This window comes from Xiphias gladius, chromosome 3, assembly GCF_016859285.1.
Source record: "Xiphias gladius isolate SHS-SW01 ecotype Sanya breed wild chromosome 3, ASM1685928v1, whole genome shotgun sequence".
NCBI classification, from domain to species: Eukaryota; Metazoa; Chordata; class Actinopteri; order Istiophoriformes; family Xiphiidae; genus Xiphias; species Xiphias gladius.
The window spans coordinates 24,519,534-24,539,679 of record NC_053402.1 but is presented as its reverse complement, the minus strand read 5'-3'; the positions used below and the strand labels follow the sequence as shown (position 1 = coordinate 24,539,679).

General features: G+C 48.5%; 1 protein-coding gene across 2 annotated transcripts; it reads right to left on the bottom strand.

Annotated features, from left to right (window-relative positions):
- On the bottom strand, positions 1 to 11,515 carry amdhd2 (amidohydrolase domain containing 2). Of its 2 annotated transcripts, XM_040123800.1 has the most exons (11): positions 10,853 to 11,510; positions 10,611 to 10,747; positions 9,833 to 9,972; positions 9,077 to 9,131; positions 8,246 to 8,458; positions 6,959 to 7,047; positions 6,218 to 6,362; positions 3,386 to 3,493; positions 3,055 to 3,123; positions 1,950 to 2,051; positions 1 to 1,849 (listed from the first exon to the last, which is right to left on the bottom strand). In XM_040123800.1, exons 1-11 carry the CDS (start codon positions 10,933 to 10,935, stop codon positions 1,770 to 1,772), a joined length of 1,221 nt encoding a protein of 406 aa, XP_039979734.1. In that variant the 5' UTR covers positions 10,936 to 11,510; the 3' UTR covers positions 1 to 1,769. The 2 variants fall into 2 exon arrangements, with proteins under 2 accessions (XP_039979734.1, XP_039979735.1); XM_040123801.1 differs by lacking the exons at positions 9,077 to 9,131; positions 9,833 to 9,972 and having other exon boundaries at positions 10,853 to 11,515.
- Positions 11,516 to 20,146: the final 8,631 nt, after the last annotated feature.

Genomic DNA, 20,146 nt, shown 5'->3' with positions numbered 1-20,146 from the left:
TTCAGAGGGAAGTCAGGTCGAATTTTATTTATGTAGAACAGTGACAGGGAAGAACTGGACGTTTTACTCATTTTGCATAGAAAAATCTGACATGCTTACAGAATACAGCGCTTTGTTGAAGATCAAGCCAGCGGTCTCCAAACCTTTTGGCTTGTTACATCTTACAAAACAAAAACAAACCGGTCTATTCGGGGCCCCTTGCTACATTCCAGATGCCTGAGCTGTCAGCAGTTCCACAAAAGAGTGACTTCCCTTTTAAGTGATACAAAAATGCTGATGTGATACTTCAAAACACGGGTGTCGTCCCTGTGCGTTGGCTGTAGCGAGCCGTGAGCTGTAAAGACTCGAGGGATAGTAGCAGTCTGGGGTCCTCCACTACGCTAACAACAGAAAACCCCCCCACACACACACACAAACTACACGATATGACGACGGGGAACGTTATTGCTCAGGAGAGGAACGACCACGTTACAGTAACATTCGGTGACAGGTGATTTATCCAGCTTCGTGCCACGTCGTCTCCCTTTAAATCGCATCTATCTAACGTGATTAAAATACGATAAGAGGAGTATCCGGACACAGGCAAACACAGCCTGTCTCTCGCAGGAAGTGCAGAACCCTTCATAACCGTGGACAACTTTGCTATTGTTATGTCTTTATCACTTATGCATCAGAAAAATGTACAGATTGTCCTGAGGGTGGCGCTAGAAAAGAGTCACGTCGTTACCTGCATCTGAGGGTTTGTCCCCTGTACGGTGGCCTGTTCGGGACAACTAAGACCCAGATTGTCAGGCTCGGCCGTACATTCTAGTGGGTGGCTGCCTTGTGGCCCCGGACCTCCAGGGGCCCCAGACGCCTCAGGTTCTCGATTCGGGTTTTCCTGCTTCCTTTGAGCTGAAATCACAACTACCAAAGAGAAATATCGTTTGGATCCTGCATTGCTACGTAATCTTTGGACATATCCTGTTACCACCGGGGTCCTGTGTCAAAATCTAACACCTTTATTAAAGGGCCTATAAAGATTATTCCCGCACCGCGGATGTTTTCAAGTCTGATTGCTTTATAATGTTGAATCACGGTAAATTTAACGAGCACTACTTTCTATATGAACTGTATTTTTATTACATTATGCTCACGTGGTGCATTTTCCAAAATAAAAGCTCGTTTCATCAAATTACCACCAACTACCTGACCTAGAGAAAACCGAACGGTACTTCCTGTGACTAGTAACCCAGTGCAGTAGCAACGGTGTGCTGTGTGTTGCTCTATTTGAAGGGAACTTGGAGGGAACAGGGGTCCAGCTGAGAACTTGGGGGGCCCCCAAACAGGCTAATCCAGGCACGACTTTACTCAGCTTTTCAGACCAAACTAAACGAAAGCTGAATTTATTGAGAAGTAGAGCCGAGGCAGGAATTCTGTCCCTTGCTCAGAGGTTTTTTCGTCATTGACTGAAGCGTCTGACAAGCGGAAGCTTTGACTTCTGGCTCTGTTACATGAAAAGTCAGGGTGTGACCAAATAGTTTAAGATTCATCCTCTGGGGCAACAGGAATTTCTGTACTAAGTTTTCCAGCTTGGGTTAAAAATACCTAAACGTCAGTCTTTTAAACCGTGAAGGAGAAAGTGGAGCAACCAAAGCCAAACTCTGCTGTGTGTTCTGGTGAGTTAAAACATTCAACAGATTTGTGGTTCTGTGGGTAACGGCGTCCCCTGAAGGCACGGAGGGTCCCGGCTGCCGGGCCAGTTTCCATCGGCGCGGTTGCTTCGTCCTCTATGGTCCTTTCCTCCAAACCTCCTCTCCAGAAATATAGGTAGCTTTGACGTTGAGGGCGTCGTCAAGCAAAACGAGGTCTGCGAAAGAGGAGTGTGTGTATTACACAATGAAGGCTGCAGAAATGATGTGGGGGTTTTTTTTTTTTTTTTTTGCTGTGCTGACGCAGCAGATCCTGACCTGCGTCTGAGCCGTAGTCCAGGTTTCCCTTCTTGTGGCTGATACCCAGAAGTTGAGCCGGATGCAGCGAGGCAGCTTCCAGAGCTGCTTCTATGCTGCAGCCTGTTAAAACACACACACACACACACACACACACACACACACACGGTTTGAATGTCACATCCTGTCTGAGTATTGTTGCTGACCATGTGCTTCACTTTATGGCCACAGCTCACCACCTTCTAACGGCCACTTCCTGCAGGATAATGCTCCATGTCACAAAGCAAAAGTCGTCTCAAAATGGTTTCATGAACATGACACTGAGTTCAGTGGACTCCAGTGGCCCCCCCCAGTCTCCAGATCTAGATCCAGCGTTCTACCTCTGTGGTAGAACAGGAGACTGGCAGCGTGAATGTGCAGCTGCCAAATCAGCAGAAATGATTTTGGATCCAGGCCACAGAGAACTGAGGCTGTTCTGTTAATACCCAGTCTTAGTACGGGGTTCCTAATAAAGTGCTCGGTGGCTGCATGAATGTAGCTGGATCAGCTTTCCACCTGCAGCAGTCTCTCCCGTTTACCCTTCATGCCACAGGTTACAGCTCAGCTGTGTGACAAAGACGAGGAGAAGGCAGCGGGAGTCTGCAGATAAAAACTCTGCAGGTGGTTCAACGAGTGTCCGAGTCAGACCTGCAGACCTCCGTCCCCAAACACAGTGGCAGAGCAGCGTTCAATAGACGGAGCAAGACCGCTCGAGTGTCACAACTGACCGGCCAGTAACAATTCTGTTCTCGCTGCAGTAAGGAGCAGTAATAACTTCAAGTCAGAGCTACGAAGATGATCACGGAGGATATGCCGCTGTTTGTTTGTTTGTTTGTCTTTTCACCTCAAATATCGAGTGTTGAGCTAAACTGGACCACAGTTATAAAGAGTTCTGTTTTTACAACTAAACATCAGGTACAGAGAGAAAATCCTTGGACACAACACAAAGAACTGAAAAGTATAAACCCTCTAACCACGTCTTGCAGGAGACTTTTTTCGCTCACCGCCTTCCCAGTGAGCTTTCATTATACCGGTGGAAATTACAAGTGGATCCAATCGGATCTGAAACCAAGTGACACACACTCACCTGAAGCCTGCCTGAAGTGCCGCACACACATATCCATTGTGGCTATGCTGCCGCTGAGGGTCTTAGTGCCTGAGAGACAGAGAGAGTGCAGTGACAATGGAGTTCAGAAGAGAGACGGGACATCGATTAAAGCTCAAAGCGCCGTCAACGGCACGGGAATCAGACCGATGGAGGGAGTCTAGGTCATAAGACCTCAGCCCTCATTCTACAGGTCCAACACGTCAACATTTTGCCACACATACAGTGCAGCCCTCTACAAGTGCATCGCAACTGCTTCTACTGCCAACAGATCATTTGTTGATCTATTTTAAAACTGAAAAGAGTGCGAGACCTGCCACGTAAGCGTGGAGGCCCTGGATCTCGATGACCTGCTGGCCCAGAGTGTGGCGACCGGGAGGAAGACCCATCGCCGCGATTGCATCCGTCACCAGCACCAAACCTGAAAATACGAACAGACGTGTCACAGTCCCGACCGCCAGGTAGTGTCTTTACTCTGGAGGGTCAGAAAAAATAAAAATAAAAAAAAATTTACGTTTCGGTAAAGTGACCACTGTCGGATATTTCATGTTAGAAATTACACATTTTTTCCCTTTATTTTATTTTATTTTTTTATTAAAATCAACTCAAGACTCAACAGAATAACTCACAGACAAATGGCGGAGATGATCTTGTCCGTGAGGACAATTAAATACAGTAGGAGAATAATAAGAAAAAAGCCCCACATAGTTCTGGCATAGCTGGAAGTTCCAGTTTTCCGCCGCAGCTTTGCTGCGATCGTCTCCATGACAATAACAACTCGCTCCACTCTCCAACCAGGAGACTGTCATCATCATCATCATCATCATCATTATCATCATTATTATCGTTATTATTATTCTGTTCCTTTTTTCTTTTCGGACATAAAAAGCAAGAACTTCAACAGATGACTGAAATTTTTGTGCACTCGGCTCTTCAGGTAGGATACAACAATACAAAGGAGGAGTTTAAAATGCATCCTGAAAAAAGGACAACGGCCACAAACCGACAGAACAAGAACTCAACCAAACATTAAAAAAAGAGAAAATGGGCATGTCATTGGTAATTCACCTGAATGGGCCTTGACCCAGGTTTTCCTCGTGGACGGCTGACTGCTTGGTCTCTGTGAGGATGCCCAGTGTCTACCAGGAAAACCTATAGTGGTTGATTAAGCTCGACATTTTCATTTTATGCTGCTTTATATCTTGAGTCCAGAACATCTGAATGGAAACTATGCACTTTTTGCTGCTCTACATTTATCTGAGAGCTTTAGTTACTTAGATCAGGATGCACTGTTACAGGTTAAACTAACCTTAGTTCCATCTTGACGAGCTATAACGTTAAAAATGATGCTCAAGCACTTATGGTAATAAGACACTAACAGGAGCCATTGTGAGGCCTAAGACAGTAAATACTTTGTTTTGATTCTACAAAAAAAGTTCCATACTTTGACCTCAATACGTTTTCAGGGCAGGGCTTTTACTTGTAATGGGGCAATTTCCCACTGTGGTGTTGCGACTTTTAAATGTGCAAAAGGATCTGAGAGTTAATCAATCGACAACAAATTAATTGGCAACTATTTTGATAAAATAGTTTGAGAGTTTTAGTCTTTTTTCAAGCAAAAATGACAAATATTTGACCAGTTCCAGCTTCTCAAATGTTAAAACTTTACGCTTTTCTTCGTCATATATGGTAGTGAACCGAACATTTTTGGATACTGGCCGATATTGGACGAACTACCACCACCACGCTTGGCCAAAGCGTTGGTCAGAATACAACTAGCATCCCGAGGCCCCGTCGCCAAACCAAGTTACGTCGGCTTTAATGACATTTTTATAGGCTGTGTAATAAAAAACCCATTTTAACACCAGAAGCCTCTAACTTTCACAGTTAATGCCAACGATGGACAGCGGACACATGGATGATTTACGTTGTGTGTTACCAACCCTAACAGCTTTCATATGTAATAAAAATCATCTTTTTCCGCGTTTCCCCCGACTGCAGACTCTCTCTCATGTAAAATTCAATGAGGGGAGAAACTGAAGGAGTTCTATTTTTACAGCCTCCCTGAACACCCAGAGAAAAACCCAACAGCCTGAACAAAGGAAACAGCAGCTGTTACGTTCACTGATAACGGCTTATTGGGCGTTCTGGTCTGTAGGAAGTGCTCGCCTTCAGCTGGGAACACCAACCGTAGACACAAAACCACAAGCCAAGAAATCCCAGCGCATTATCAATCCACCACAGTCTAGCGACAGATGAGCTACAAGGGCATCCTGAAGGAAAAAGACACGAAGACATGTAACTGCCCAATGTTACAGAGTGGAAATACTCCTCTAATAATTACAATTATGTACCTGACTTTAAAAAACAAACAAAGAAACACTTATTTATGTGAATTATTAGAAAAGTGGCAGGAACTTCAACGAGCTTGATGAAAGCAGCAACTACGTTGAATTAATTAAAGGTAGGCGGGAACAGGGTTTTTGGTTTTCACCTGGATGACAAGACCTGGTGCAGTTTAAAATCTAGTTAAAATCATTTAAAAAACAAAAATCAACAGATAGATCACCTGAAACACAATTTAAGACCATTAACAATCTGCATGCGACTCCTGAGATCATTCAGATCACTAAACCTTTTTCTTTTACTGTGAAAGCACATTAGTATTTTGTATGTTCTGTATGAGCAGTATAAGGAATTTGTCTATTTGATTTGATTATTTTTGCACGTTCTGTTTTGAAAGAAAGAGAAAGTATTTTATTTCAATTTTGAACCCGATACTGATTCTCACACTTTTCATCGTCGCAGCAACATTTCCAGGCTCATGCTCTCTCTCCACCATCAGGCCGATTCATTCTTCTGCACGGGCGTTTAAGGCAAAGGTTTACCTGCTGCTTCTCGTACTGTACTGTATGGCTCACAAAGGTCTCAGAGTCTGCAGGTTTTCATCACAAACACTCTTTTCAGACTGGACCAGTATACATGAGGACCTTAAACCTCACGTTTCAAACAAAAGATCCCAACGATTATCTCACGAGACTGAAATGCAACGAGGCTCCTGCTGCTGCTTAGATCCTGGATGCTTAAGAACAATAACGTGATGATTAAAATGTCTGCAGACTCTCAGGACCCAACGGTCACTGACCTGAAGGGTGAGCTCTGTGGGCGATTCGCAGAGCGGCAGGGTTGGTATGGATCCCGTCAGCTATCATGCCGTAGTAGACTGTCCTGCCGGCAGGGACCTGATCACTGGTCAGCAGGCCCACTATACCGGGGTCCCGATGGTGGAACTGGATCACAAGACGGAAAAGACAAAAAGTCTACACTGACCGCAGCATTAAAACCAGTTACGGGTCAGTTGTAATGTGGCTGTATGTGAATATATAAATATAACAGAGGAGTGAATCTCAAACACCTTAAATAAGCCACAGAGGCCGGATGAGCCACTGTGCATTTGGTTACACTGTGTTGTTTTGGTCCTAACAACTAGACCAACAAAAGGACACGCGACTTCATGAACGACCCTGTCAACGGTCTGCGGTGCTGCTTCTGAGCCGGTCTGAGCAGGTGAGTGATACAGGTAAAAGCAGACAAGTAAGAGGAGAGATTTTGTTCTAATTTTACCGGACACCTTCCTGTCTCCGGGCCCCTCAAAATCGTTCACATGCAACAATCCCAGAGGGTAAAGTCACTTTCGGTTTGGTCCAGACTGGAGCCAGAAACTGTGGAGCGGATCCACAGGTACACACCGCTTCGTTTAAAGGGGTCGCGGGGAGAATAAAAAGGCCGGAAATCACTGTTTTGCTCTCATGCGGGAAAACGTGCACCGCACACAACACAATCAGACTCAGATTCAGACTCAGAGACGGGACCAGGTGGGACTCACGGGCAGCATGGCGTTGAAGAGGTGAGTGATGAAGGAGGCTCCGTTCTGAACGGCCTCCTCGGCCTGAGACAGGTTGGCCACTGAGTGACCTGCATGAGGGAAACAGTAACAAGCAGGAGGATCTTACTGCTCCAGTGGGTCAGAGCTGGTCAGACATTAGCAGACTTCACAGACCTACTGTACCTTGTGCTGAGTCTCAAAAGAATGAAACTATTAACACATTTACACTCCAGACCGTACGTATCTGGACAGTTGCACTTTTTTTTTTTCTTGTTCTTCGGGCTCTGAGCTTCAGCTCATTCAATCTGAAATAAAATGACCGATACTACGTTCAAGTGTCCAGTCTCAGCTTCATTATGAGCAGGTTTACATCAGTCTAGAAAGATCTGTGTGGGAGATTCTAAAAAAGCAGATGTGCACAGGAAAACTAGAAAATGTCAAACAAGCTGTTGGACCGAGGAGCACGAGTCTTGTGGATGAGCAGAAATTCATTTGTACGGTGGAGAAGACCCCTTTAAGACTGCACAGCAAGTCAAGACCGCTCTCATCAAGTCTGTGGGTCCAAGACTTCAGGCAGTCACTGACGCAAAAGAGTTCCCGCTAAATATTAAATATGATGGTTTTGTTTGACTTCATGCGTTTCTGTCCAATTACTTTTGAACCCCTAAAATTCAGGCACTGTGTGTTTGAAGGGCCGTATCTCCCACAGTTCTTTCTAGACTGATGTAAACCTGATCATATTAAACCTGAGACTGGACACTTAAATGTAGTATCGGTTATTTTATTTCAGATTGAATGAGCTGAAGCTCAGAGCCTGAAGAACAAGGAAAAAAAAAAAAGTGCAACTGTCCAAATACTTATGGTCTGGACTTTACTCTGCGACATCGGAAAAATCACAGCTGCTGCAAAACAAGCTTTTAAAAAGCCACGTCAGGGTCCGTTTGGTTCTTGTATTATAGTGGATGTGAGCTCTAGTATCCTGGTTTCAGAAGCCTGGACAGGCCACCTGAAAGAAACCGGGATACCGCGGCATGGCAACCCCTGAACCGGGTTTGTGGACGCTCTTTATGGGTAAAGAACATAGCGGCTGAGACGATGGGAAATCAAGAGGAAAAATGCAGACAGGCGATGAGAAACCTGGATGCTGTTATGATCGCGTACGCTGGACGAAGAATATCCAGGTGTCTCGTGTTCCGTGTAAACGCCATACGCCACAAATGATCAAAACTAGGATCAGAGTCCAACCGGGATTCCGCTGTGCATGGAAACACAGATAATGGTGCTCACCTAACGACACGGTGATGCCCCTCTGGCAGAGCTCCCTCACCACCGACTGGCTAACGGGCAGCTCGGGAGCCAGTGTTACCATGGCGACGTTGTCCAGGCTGCCATAGGTCTCCATCAGGTCCCCGATCCCTCCGGACTGAAAGGTGCGGAGGTACCGCTCCGGGTGGGCTCCTTTCTTCTCCTCACTGATGAACGGGCCCTCCAGATGAAACCCTGCAGGGACAAAGACTCGAGGTCAATCAGACTTCATTTGTCCCCACGAGGAGACGGCGCCGTTGCAGCGGCAAATAATAAAAAGTCCTAAAGGTCTGGTGACGTTCTGTATTTTCATTATTGTCAAAAAAGATCCAACGCTGGGAGTCTCCTACCTACCAACCAGACGGCGGATTAATGCACGGTAGCATGGATTAATCCGCCGCTGAAAATAGTCCCCGACAGATCTTTTATAAATTTCCTCCTGTTTGTCTGATAGAAAACTACAGTGAGCAGCTGTTTTAGAAAAATGACTTGGACTTTTTTTTAAATATGAAACTATTTATGTTAGTGAGGAGTTTTTAGAGATTCCCTTCTCCAGTGGGAACCAATGGGCTCGGAGCTGAGAGACACAGACGGAGGAGGGAAGGTGCTGAGGGACGGACTCACGCACTGCTGGTCCAAGTCCGAACATGAGAATGTCCCCAGCCTTATTCTGTAACAACCACTAATTTAAACACCAGAATAAAGGACTATTACAATAAAAACAGGCTTCACTCTCTGCGGCAGGATGTGAACTTGCAGATAAAGTGTGGATCTGTTCCAACAGGGCTCCCAGCCACGAGCCGGACATCTTACCAAGAACTCCCGCCCCGTGTTGTCCTCCACTGTGAACTTTGACCTGAGGCAACACCTGAAACACACATTTTGATATCGGTGGTAGTTAGAAAAAGGAGACCGGCAACAGATTCTGTGTGTGGCAGCTTCACTTCAAAAATACAGCATTAAAGTCTCAAGTCTTTGAGACTCAACGGCAACGGCGAGTCGACGTTGAGCCTCAAAGACTTGAGGCTTTACGAGGCGTAAAATGCAAATACTCCCAGTCTATAGATTCTCCACATGCCGATTACAATCGGGCAGAGGGAGGAAAGCAGTCCGAATATGGGGGAAGGGAACCGGGGCTAATGGATCTCACGCCGAAACTTGTCTCTAGTCTGAACTTAAGAGACCGTCTCCATTCTACTCTGGTGCTGGTGGCTGCACGTGCCAGCGGTCACGGTTATCAGGTCGTGGGAACGTTGGCATGTGCATCGCCGCTAAGATGCATCTGCTCCAAAGGGGCAGAACTATGCTCGGGCGGATGGGTCGAGGCCGAGCGTCTCCCAAGTCCTGGTTTTTAGGACTCGGGCTCTGGACAGAGCCAAGAAACCGCATCAAGAGTAGCCCAAAACCTGATGGAGAACTGTCCCTAAAGCTCCTAGAGGACAGACGTTTACAAAAGGGTGGAAAATTTGTTACCAAGCGTGCGAAGTAGAGAGGTCTTATCCTCTGGGCGGGAGCGTGATCGGAAAAAATGCATTTGTCTCTTTCTAGTGTGGGGAGCGTTCGTGTAACCTTGTGGTAGACGGCAGGAGGGGACGTGACCAGAGTGGGACAGAAGGACGTCGCTCCGTGCTCCAGGATCTTTTTAGCCACAAAGGAAACCCCGCCGCCGGCGTCCTCGGAGGCCTGAGAGAAGTCGACGCCGTATCCTCCTGGAGGGAGAGGACAGACCGGTGAGGACACGTGTCCGTCGCCTGCAGAGCTGGACTGCTGAGACACGGCGGCTCAGTAACCCGGTTTGTTCCCAAACTGCAGGATCAGTCGTGGAAGTTTAAGAGCATCTGCGTTATTGAGTTAAACAGACTTGGGTTTGTTGTTTTTTATCTGTAGAACAGTTTATTCATCACAAACTGTACAAATACAAAGTGAAACTGAAAATGTGCAGATCAAATAGGAAACGAGAGAGAGAGATGAAGCAGAGGGGAAGTCGACGGTGCAGGAACAATGTTGTCTCCTACAGGAGGAAAATGTTGACCAGGTGAACCGGTTCGCTGCCCCTCTGCCTTCTCTCCAGATGTTAACGCTCCGCGCTCCTCGCCTTCACTGGCCCCACTGACTGCGGGACTGTCGCATCCACAACCTGCTGATATTTGCCGGAACCGAGTCTCTCCTCGTGATCTCGTGCTGCCGATTGATACTGAAACCCGCGTTGGAGGTTTCCGATCAGTGACGTCGACTGACGCGATGAATGATATCTTGACGCTCAGTGATTGTTGGCACATTGCGCGTGCCTCTCAGCATGCTGAGAGTGTGTGTGTGTGTGTGTGTGTGTGTGTGTGAGTGTGCGTACCGTTGATCTGGACGTCTATAAAGCCCGGGGCGACGATGCCGCCCTCACAGTCAACACGCTGGTCGGCGTAACCCTGCTCATCAAAGAACAACTTCTCCGGATCTAAAATCGTCCCTTCACGCACCCACAGGTCCTCTCTGCACACGCGCACACACACACACACACGCGCGCAGGGTTGTCAGCTCCCTTTGCACACGCTAACCTGTGGTGTGTGTGTGTGTGTGTGTGTGTGTGTGTCGTACCTCTGCAGCCTGTGGTCTCTCAGTATCCTGCAGCTGACGAACTGGGTGATGGGCGCGTCGGACACCGACTTGTTGGACGGCATGTCTGTTCCCTCCGCGGGCGAGTGGAGGCGGATCCACTCACTGCGACCTCGGTCCGCCCCGCCTCGGGCGACTGCGGGACACGGCAGCAGGACAAATCAAACGCTCCTCGTGGTAACCAGGTCACGCGCCAGGGCCGGAGGTTTCTGGAGAAACAAACTTCACGTTATAACGTTTCCCCCGGTTCTGAAATCGTGACCCAAGGGGGAAGTCTGGCGTTTTCCCTCCTCTAGGGTCGTGACAACGAGGGGCCGCTAGCCGGACCCGAACCGAGGTCTGGACCCATGCAGCCGGTCAACTGACGGGACATGTTGCCGTCGTTAGATCGGGTCGCGAAGATCGAGGCACGCGTGCGAATTCCTCAACGTCCGGCTGATAACACGCGCGCGCGAGGAGGTGCCCGCGTCTCGGAGTCGTTGCCCGCGCGCTCACGCCGGGAAGGGCCCACGCCGAAGACCCTCGCGTTGATCCCGAGGGCTTCTCCTATCATAACAAAACCTGAGCAGCGCGGGACAGCAGTGCCTTGAAAGCGGGACTCCGGGTATCGGCCGCATTGGCCCGCGAGGCCAAGGATGAAAGGCCAAGGGGGCGATTCCTGAGCAGCTGCCGTAAAGAAGCCGGGGAATCCGCGGCGACTGAACCCGGAATGGAGCCCGCGGAGCAGGTCCAGGTCCAGGTCCAGGTCCAGGTCGCTGTTTCCTCCCCTTTTCGTTCACCCCGATCGCTGGAGAAAGACGCGTCCGGTCTCGACTGAGCTCCGATCTCTTACCAGAGAAGGTGCAGCAGGTGACTTTGACCCCGGATCTTCTTTATCGGTCTTTTAGCGTTTTCGACTCAGTGTCGGAATCGGTAAAACGAGCATTAATCTACCCGGTCATCACCGGAGACGGTGACTGTGTTTGGGAAACTATTACTTTGTTCTCTGCAGTACAATACTTTAATTCCAAACTCCAACCAGAAAACGGTCAATTTAAGGCGTCCTTAGCTACGACCTCATTTACGTCCCATGACAGACGAAGCGGGGTGAACTCTGATAACCACTAGAATCCGATTGTCAACTCGGCACCAATTAAATGCACAACACTTCACCCGTTCCTTTTAAAATTTAAACTTGTTTAACCGTCACCGCGACGCTCCCCTCCGCCAAAACACAGACGCGAGCTACGTTAAACGGCCGAGTTCTGCAACCGCGCCTTCCGTATTCACTCCACCTGCCCCCTTTGAGCCATTTTGCCAGTATCAACAGTCGAAAGGTGAGCGGGTGGTTTTGGGTGGACGTGTACAACGGCGGTGTCGGTACTTGCCCCGGAGAAGAGTTGAGCCGAGTCTCCGTCGAGAGGAGAACAGAGGAAGCGGGTGAGGTCACGTGACGGAGCGGAGCTGGAGGTCAGCTGACCGGAACCAGAAATTCAGTAGCTTTACTCGAGTATTCCCCTTTGTACCTGTACTCCACTACAGTTCAGAGGCAGATACTGTAGTTTCACCAGCGACTAGAGGGACTTGGCTTTTACTGCACTACATTTATTTTACAGCTGTAGGAACTGGTTTCAACAATAAGATGAAAATAAGAATAATAATAATAATAATATGACCAGATTATCAAACAGAGTAAAATGTCCTCACGGAGCCGTCACTGCAGTGACACCTGTAGTTTCCCTTGAGCGGGGTCTTGAACGCAGGACTGTTACTCGTCATGAAGGACCTTCCAGACTTGGCCAGCAGGTGAGGCTGAAGCCCAACATTTGGCCTGTGAACTCTCGACGGGCTCTGAGCCGTTTGCATGTTCTCCCTTTCAGCAGCGTGGCGAACACGAGGCCCAGGACCACCGCTCTGACGTCCTCAAGTCTGAGAGGATCCTCATCACTGGCGGACTTTTCTTCATTCTGTGCAGTTTTGAGATGCTAGTTTTGTATTTTCAGCTGTTCGCTAACACTTGACCTTACGACCCCCTGTTCAAATAATGGTTTGTAACACTCTGTAAAGTAGCTGTGTGCGGATTATCTATTTGTCAACAGTGACGACGTCTCCCGTGAAGACATACACAGCTGTGTTTTACTACAGTTTCACTCATTATCTGTTGCAGCAGCCTCCCCACTTTGTGAGCAAATGAACTCCTGTGAGTTGTAAGAATTTCCAACAGTTTTCCCAGAGCTTCGGACATTTTTCCCGCAGAACGAGCGCATTAAACGCATTTTTTTTTTTTTACATAAGTGTATTTGTACTTCCTCCGCTACCACTGATGTGTATATATAAGTTTGAGTGTGCCCCCCCCCTCCCTCGCGCAACCACCCCCGCCATCACCTGCAGGTGCAGGGCCACAGTTCATCTCACCTGACCTGTGAGGCGAGCGGGGCGATGGAGGAAAGTCCCCGCCGAGCCAATGGTCACGCTACCAGGAAGTGCTGCACCGAGCTCTGTCTCCAACCGACCCCCCCCCCCCAATCACCCCCCACCCCCACCCCCACCCCCCTCGTTTCAGGCAGAGCAGCAGCCCCCTCCCCATTCCTGAAAGTCAACAATAAACCACGTTTCCAGTAAGCCAGATACCTCCCCAAGTCCTGCTCATCCCCATGGAGACCACTACGAGAGCCTGCGGGCCTGTGTCCTCCGGCCAAGCCAGGCCACCCATGAGGAGAGAGAGAGAGAGAGTCGATATTTTATTTTACCCAAAATGGATCAAAATGTAGATCTCCACTGAGACACAGTGCAAATGCTTCTCCCGGTTTTCTCAAAGAAAAGACTTGGCAGCTGCTCTGGTGCATATTTGATTGGCTCAAACAGAGAGGGAGAAAAAACCCCACTGGGATCACGGTGTACTATATTTTACAGCCCCAGTGCCCCTCTTTTGTGAGCCGTGACGTCAGCATTCCCCTCAGTGCCGCGAGGGTGACACAGTAGCTTTGTTTTGGAGTCGCCACATCTCATTCACGGCCGCTTAACTCCTGAGTCCGGGGCTGCGCGGTGGCCTTTCAGGATTCCTGGTTCCTTAATCCGCTGGTTTTTTAAGGCGCTGAATAACTTGGCCGTTTGTATGCTCGGTCCCGGGGCGGTGGGGTGCTTCTGCTTTATGTGAATTGTTGACTCGCAGAACGAGCCGAGTGACTGATGCACTGAGGGGACGGCTGCCAGCGAGGTCACGGCGAAAGGTCGCATGTGGACGGCGCAGAGAAACGAGATGGCGAAGAGTTAAATGTTTGGGCTGAGACGAGTTCAGACCAGAACCCGATGGATCAGTCAGCCAACTGAACATCGTCCCAGATCACGTTCCTCACGATCGTTCACAGTCTCTAATGTTGCCGTCCTGATTGTCCAAACTGTGAATTTACTATGTTGCTTTGTTCTCTACACACGACATCTATTTCCTGTCTGTCCCGCCTCTGTGGCTCTTCACCTTTTTCCGCCAAAGGATTTTCTGGGGAGTTTTTCCTCGTCCCGTTCGAGGGTCTAGGGACAGAAGGTGTCTTGATGTTCCACAGATTGAAGCAAATTTGTGATTTGTGATATTGGGCTATAAAATAAAATTTGACTTGACTTGAAAACAACTGAATAAGCTGAATGACTTTCCCCCCGGTCGATTAATCGATTAATCAATGAGTCGATTAATCACTGCAGCTCTACTCCACGGCCTAGTTTGTTCACCAGAGAGCTAATTCGTCATTATGGAGGAAGCAGTGTTGAACTAGTGTGTGTTTCCTGGCTGGGACGGCGGCCATTAGGAGAGAGATGACTAAAAACCGCCTGCTCATCTCAGATATGTTGAGTTAAACTCTGTGGCTGGTGCAACGCTCCACTGACGGGCTGCCGCCTGCGTTTACATTTTCAGAAGAGATTCATTTAATGTTTATTTGCATAGGGACAAGTGAATATACCACATCTTTCATAGCCTAATCCAGCAGGGAGTACAGGTCCCCAGATGGGACTTTAAAATACACAAAACTCAACAATAACAAGTGCAGCTACAGCAAAAACAAAAAACACAAACAATTCTCAAACAATTATACAATAAAATACCAGAAAACTGCACGCACCGGATCATTCAGAACCACAGGACTGATCCCTCTTCAAAAACCGTCTCAGCTTGAGTCTGAAATGATCCCAGTTATGATGCATTTCAAGTTCTGTGGGTAAAAAGTTCCACATGTTGATCCTGGACAGTTGAGGGCTTACTAAAGGGCTCCTTACTGCTAAACACAGACGAGCCCGAGAAGAACCCGCCGCGCACCGAGCACCTGAGGCGTCTGGTCCAAATGAGCGAAATCTAAAATCTGATTTCTCGAGGACACGGCAGCGGTGTGGTCCTGTGGACTCCCTGTGCTCTGCGGCTGAGGACCGACGGCAACGGATTCAGCAGACCGGTGAGGCTGCAGCTGCAGCGAGGGGAGAAGACGGGGCCTGGGGATGTCAGGTGTTGGGGCTTTGTTTGCTAATGGTTCGCCTTTTCCCCGCTCTTCCGGTCTGTTTGCAAACGATCCAGACGTCAGAGGACGTGGGGGTGTCGCTTTGATGCTGAACGTGAGCAGGAAGGATGAACTCTTTTTTTTGACCCCTTTGATTTCATACGTTTGATTTTAGTGCTAGTTTAAGATTTTTAGGACGAAGTGTTGTGAGAAATCTCCTTCACTTTTTCTGTTTTTTCTCTTTATTTAAATTGGGGTTTATGTAAATATTTTTGCTTGTATTTATATTTCTTATATCCATTCTACATCTATTATTTCTTATATATGTGCATTTACTATATTTATCCGGTTATATTACTAATATGAATTTATTGCAGAGCTTTTTCCTACTTATTCGTTACTCTCCTCTTCTTCTTGTATCTTTCTAAATGTGCTCATGTGTGGAGCTCATTATCGGATGTGTTGCGTCAGCTGGGCTTAAGTTGTTGCTCTACACCATAAAAGAACAGGTAGCGCGTGTGTGTGTGATTGTAGACAAGTGGTTTTTCAGGTGACGGCTGATCCTGTTGATGTAGAAGTCTCAGACACTTGTGTGTCAAACGGGACACAACAACGGCTCCACGGCGTTGAGTACAGCTGCGAGGTGATTGTGCTTCACTCCGCTCCATTCATTTGACAGCTGCAGTTACTTTACAGATTCAGATTATCATGAAAAATCTAATCAATTAATAAATGATGATCCTTATAGGATATAAAGTAGTTAAAACTGGCCCCACCTTCAGGCCTCAAGATGCAATAATATATAACTAATGAGGAAACGGGTCGTCCCGCATGATGAGCACTTGGGTACTTATTGATAACGTGCACAAGAGTATTTCTGAGCAGCTCTTCCGCCACCTGTGGAACTCACCGTGTCAACCCGTGTGTCAGGGACTGGTCAGCGGATCCACATCCATCTGTGGCCCATAAGGTCTCCGTGTCTCTGGACCTCCCCTGCCACAGGAGCCGCATTGTTCTGGAAAACCCTGGATCAGTCTCCCTGGTGGGGAGTTTACAAGCAGCTGAGGGGGTGGGGGTCGTCTTCTCCTCTTTCTCCTTTCCCTTTCTTCACCTCCACATCCTCCCCCTACCTCCCACCCTGACCCCTCACCCTCCCTCCAACCCTCCACCCTGCACCGCTGTTCTGCGTCTCAGCAGCTCGGGCCTGTTTGCATTCCTCTCAGTTAATAAGTGTTTGTCTGATCCCTGGCAGGGGGGCCGGGGGGGGGGGCTGGTGGTGGTAAAGATCACCCCACACAAACACAGCAGCCCGCCCCGCCCTGACTCAGCCAGCTGTAAAGAGGACAGGAGCGATGCTGCGAAGGACAGGGAGCGTGGGGAGGGGGGTTAGGGGTCGTAACTTTCACAGTCACGCTGCTCGGCCATTAACTTTCAGAACAACCTGCAGGGTTCCAGACGCTCGGTGTAGGTACGTGCAGAGCGATAAAGACGAGACACTGACACACGGATCCAGATTTTAGAAGTGGAAGCCACAACTGGACAGACAGCGCTTCCTCGCATGGTCACGGCTGGACATGCTGGAAGCTGGAACACTTCAGACTGTCAGTTGGCCGCAGTTTCGCTTCCCTCCCGTCAAGTCAATCATTCCTGGACTACAGAGGTTATTAGATCACATATTAAACCCCAACCTGGAACTCCAGCGTTGTTTTCTGTCTTCATTTTGGAAAAATCTGGGAAATCAGGAAAGAAAAAGAAAAAAAAAAGAGAGTGTCCAGCGGTGCAGGTGGGTCAGGTTACGGGGCTGGTTTTCGCTTATCCGGTGAACACCGTGTAGAAGGATCGGCAGCCATGGTAGAGAAATGTCCTAATAAGGTTGGTGATCCTCTGACATTTCCTCTAGCGCCATCATCAGGTCAACGTTTGAATGTGTCCGGTGCTTCAGATCGTGACCAGACACCAGCGTTGCACCTGCGCTAATATTTCACCAAGCGAATATCTTTTCTGTCTGGTCTCCACATGAGGCCAGTTTGTTATCGTACAGCTCCGGAAATTCGGAAACACCAGTCATTTTGTTTTTTGGGCAGCGGTCGACAGTTATTGGCTGCGCCCACAAATCTCGGGTCAAAGTTCGAAGAAATTGAACATCAAGGCAGAGCCGTGGCAACACACCAAATACAAAATAACGGTGACAGCGAGCGGTTGCCGCCGCCTCCGTTGTTTTGGGCGTAGACGCAACGACAGGAAGGAGCCAGAGGGCGGCTGCCGCTCCCGTGAACGTTCACGACTGTTTACCGCAGCCTGCTGCCTCACCGTGGCAACCGCAGAAACTACGGAGCTAACGTGAGACGGGAGCGGATTTGAAAGGTATTTCAGTTTGCTGAATTAAACACCTCCTAACCACCGGAGAACAGAATACGGTACATTAAACAACGATACCAGCTTTTATTATTCCCGACCAATAAACAGTGTTTATGATATTAGTCGACAAAACTCGGCACAACCTGCTCTATTTAGCTGCATGATGAGACGGAGCAGCAGCCGCCTGCGGGGCATGTCACGGTCTGTTGGACGCAGGCGGCGATAAATTCAAAATGCAGAACGTCGAGGGCAGCCGCTGAAGAAGCAACCGCTCGCTGTCTATAAATCACTTCAGCCTTGATTTCCCCTAAAATGATCAGTTTTCACAGTGGTCAGGGCTGAGATAAAGCCCCCACTGGCTGCATCTCTGCAAACAGAAGAGGGAAACCGAAGCCAATCCTCGCTTTGATTTTAATTGGACGTCTGGCCTGGTGGTAAAACACGCCGCCGAGTGAAATCATAAATCAGCCAGCCGCCGTTAAAAGGCCTCACTGCAGCAGACTGATAGCAAAGGCAGAAAGAGCGAGATGCTAGAGCGCTGCCAGAAACATCCCGACTGTGAGCCGTTTGGGAAACTGCCTGGAGGGTCCACTCTCATCAAGACATTTTGTGGATGCACCCAATGCAAAAGCAAGAGAGAAAACTCTCTTTGCTGGGGGTGCGAGGCCGCACCAGTGAATGGAGCGACCTCAGACTGCCGGAGGGCCGCTGGGAGAAATCCCTGGCTGTGCTGAGCGGCGAGGGGGTCCGGGGCTTGGACCGGGCCTAGACCGGGTGTGTGCGGAGGGGGCTTTTGTCACTGTCGTCGCCACGGCAGCTCACCTATTGAGGGTAGAGTCTAAGATATGTAAAGCAGCAGCGTTTCAAAGCTTTCCCTCTGCTGTGAAATAAACAAAGAAATAAAGAAATCAAATTAAAGTCTGGAAAGGAGTGAGTAAAGAGCGGTAAAAGGAGAAGAAGTAGAGAGAAAGTATCCTCTGTGGTAAATGCTTACGCAGCGGGCCAATCCGTGTGTTGGAATCCGAGGAGTGTTGAGAAATGGAAAAAGAAAGGAATCATTAAAAAGACGGAGCGAGGTGGAGGGGGACTACTATGCCCTTGTTTGCCCGGAGTGGTATTTTCTTTTTTCATTGAGCTGGTCCAAGTCCTGCAGGCGGCTTGGTGAGTCTCCCACCCAGCACTTAGAGGCAGGCCCGGGCATGCCCGGCCAAGGTCAAACTGCGGCCGCCAAGAACAGGCACAGGGCTCAGCCTGCCCCCAGCTGCCACGGCTCTGTTTATGTTTGTTTTGTCCGTCGCTTTCCCTCCCTCAGCCTCCGCAGGGATGAGCCGCCGCCGCACGCCTTCCCTCGGGATCAGCCTCAGTGTCCCCACGTTTATAGGCCCTCGGTACGTGTTGCCGTAAAGTCAACCGTCTCTAAAGATACAGAATTTAAGTGTCTAGAGAAATCTCACAAAGTTTATCTCACAAATGCCACCTTTTTTTTTTTGCCTCTTGCTTTTTGCAGCGTCATTGCACAAGAAGAGAACGACCAGCTGTGTGCGAAGGGAAACAATGCACACGGCTGGTGTGAAACGCCGTAGACGGGAGGGTAAGGTGAGAATACGTTTGGTAACCGACTCTAGCATTGAGAGACCATTGTTCTGTCCCTGCGGTGAGTCACTAACCTTTGTGTTGCCTGGACGGCACAACACCGCCGAACCATCCAAGACAACAGTGAGGGAAAACATCCAGACCAATGAGAGCACCAGTCTTACACAGGTACTTCCTTCTACCATAGGAGGTCATTTTACATAAACACTTCTTAAAGACACAGATGCTCCACAGGTAGCCCCGTTTGTGAAAAATGTAATCATAAAAATAAAAACAATAATCTCTAAATCCTGATCCAGAGGCAGGATGTGTCATCACAGGTGCTTTTGTGATTCCACAAATGTCTTTTGTCTGAAAGATAAAACGTCTGTCCAGGGTGAAACCGACGTTTAAACCCAGACCAGCTCATCCAAAGCAAAGCAACGATAGCAGAGCGGAGCAGGACAGATTCAAATACCGGATTCAATCCAGGAAAACGTTTTATCATTCCAGGTAGAGAGTGGGCCTCTGTGGGATCGTGAGAGCACCTTTGAAGATGCAAGCCTGTGCGGGATAACAAGTAAAAAATAATGTTTTGATCTCTTTCCTCTCAGGGTTGCATAGGGAGCGCTACGTGACTGAACCGCGCTACGTGACTGAACCGCGGAGTGACCTTAGAGAGCTGGGGTCTCAAATCTGGCTCCTCCACAAGAACATGGTCTCACTGGTTAAATTAACCCGCGGCGCATGGAGCTAATGACCCACGGTTTTGCAAGGAAAAGGAAAGAGACACTTGTGACAAAACATAAATAGAATTCAAAAATACAAATACTCTCATTTTTCGTTCAGACGTGACTGCAGCATTCATGGTCGTACGTTAGCAGCA

Coding starts and splice junctions, on each gene's coding strand:
- amdhd2 (XM_040123800.1), bottom strand. CDS start 10,935: ATGCCGTCCAACAAGTCGGTGTCCGACGCGCCCATCACCCAGTTCGTC. Junction 10,748..10,852: donor AGAGACCACAGGCTGCAGAG/GTACGACACACA, acceptor GCGCGTGTGCAG/AGAGGACCTGTGGGTGCGTG. Junction 9,973..10,610: donor TATAGACGTCCAGATCAACG/GTACGCACACTC, acceptor CTCTCCCTCCAG/GAGGATACGGCGTCGACTTC.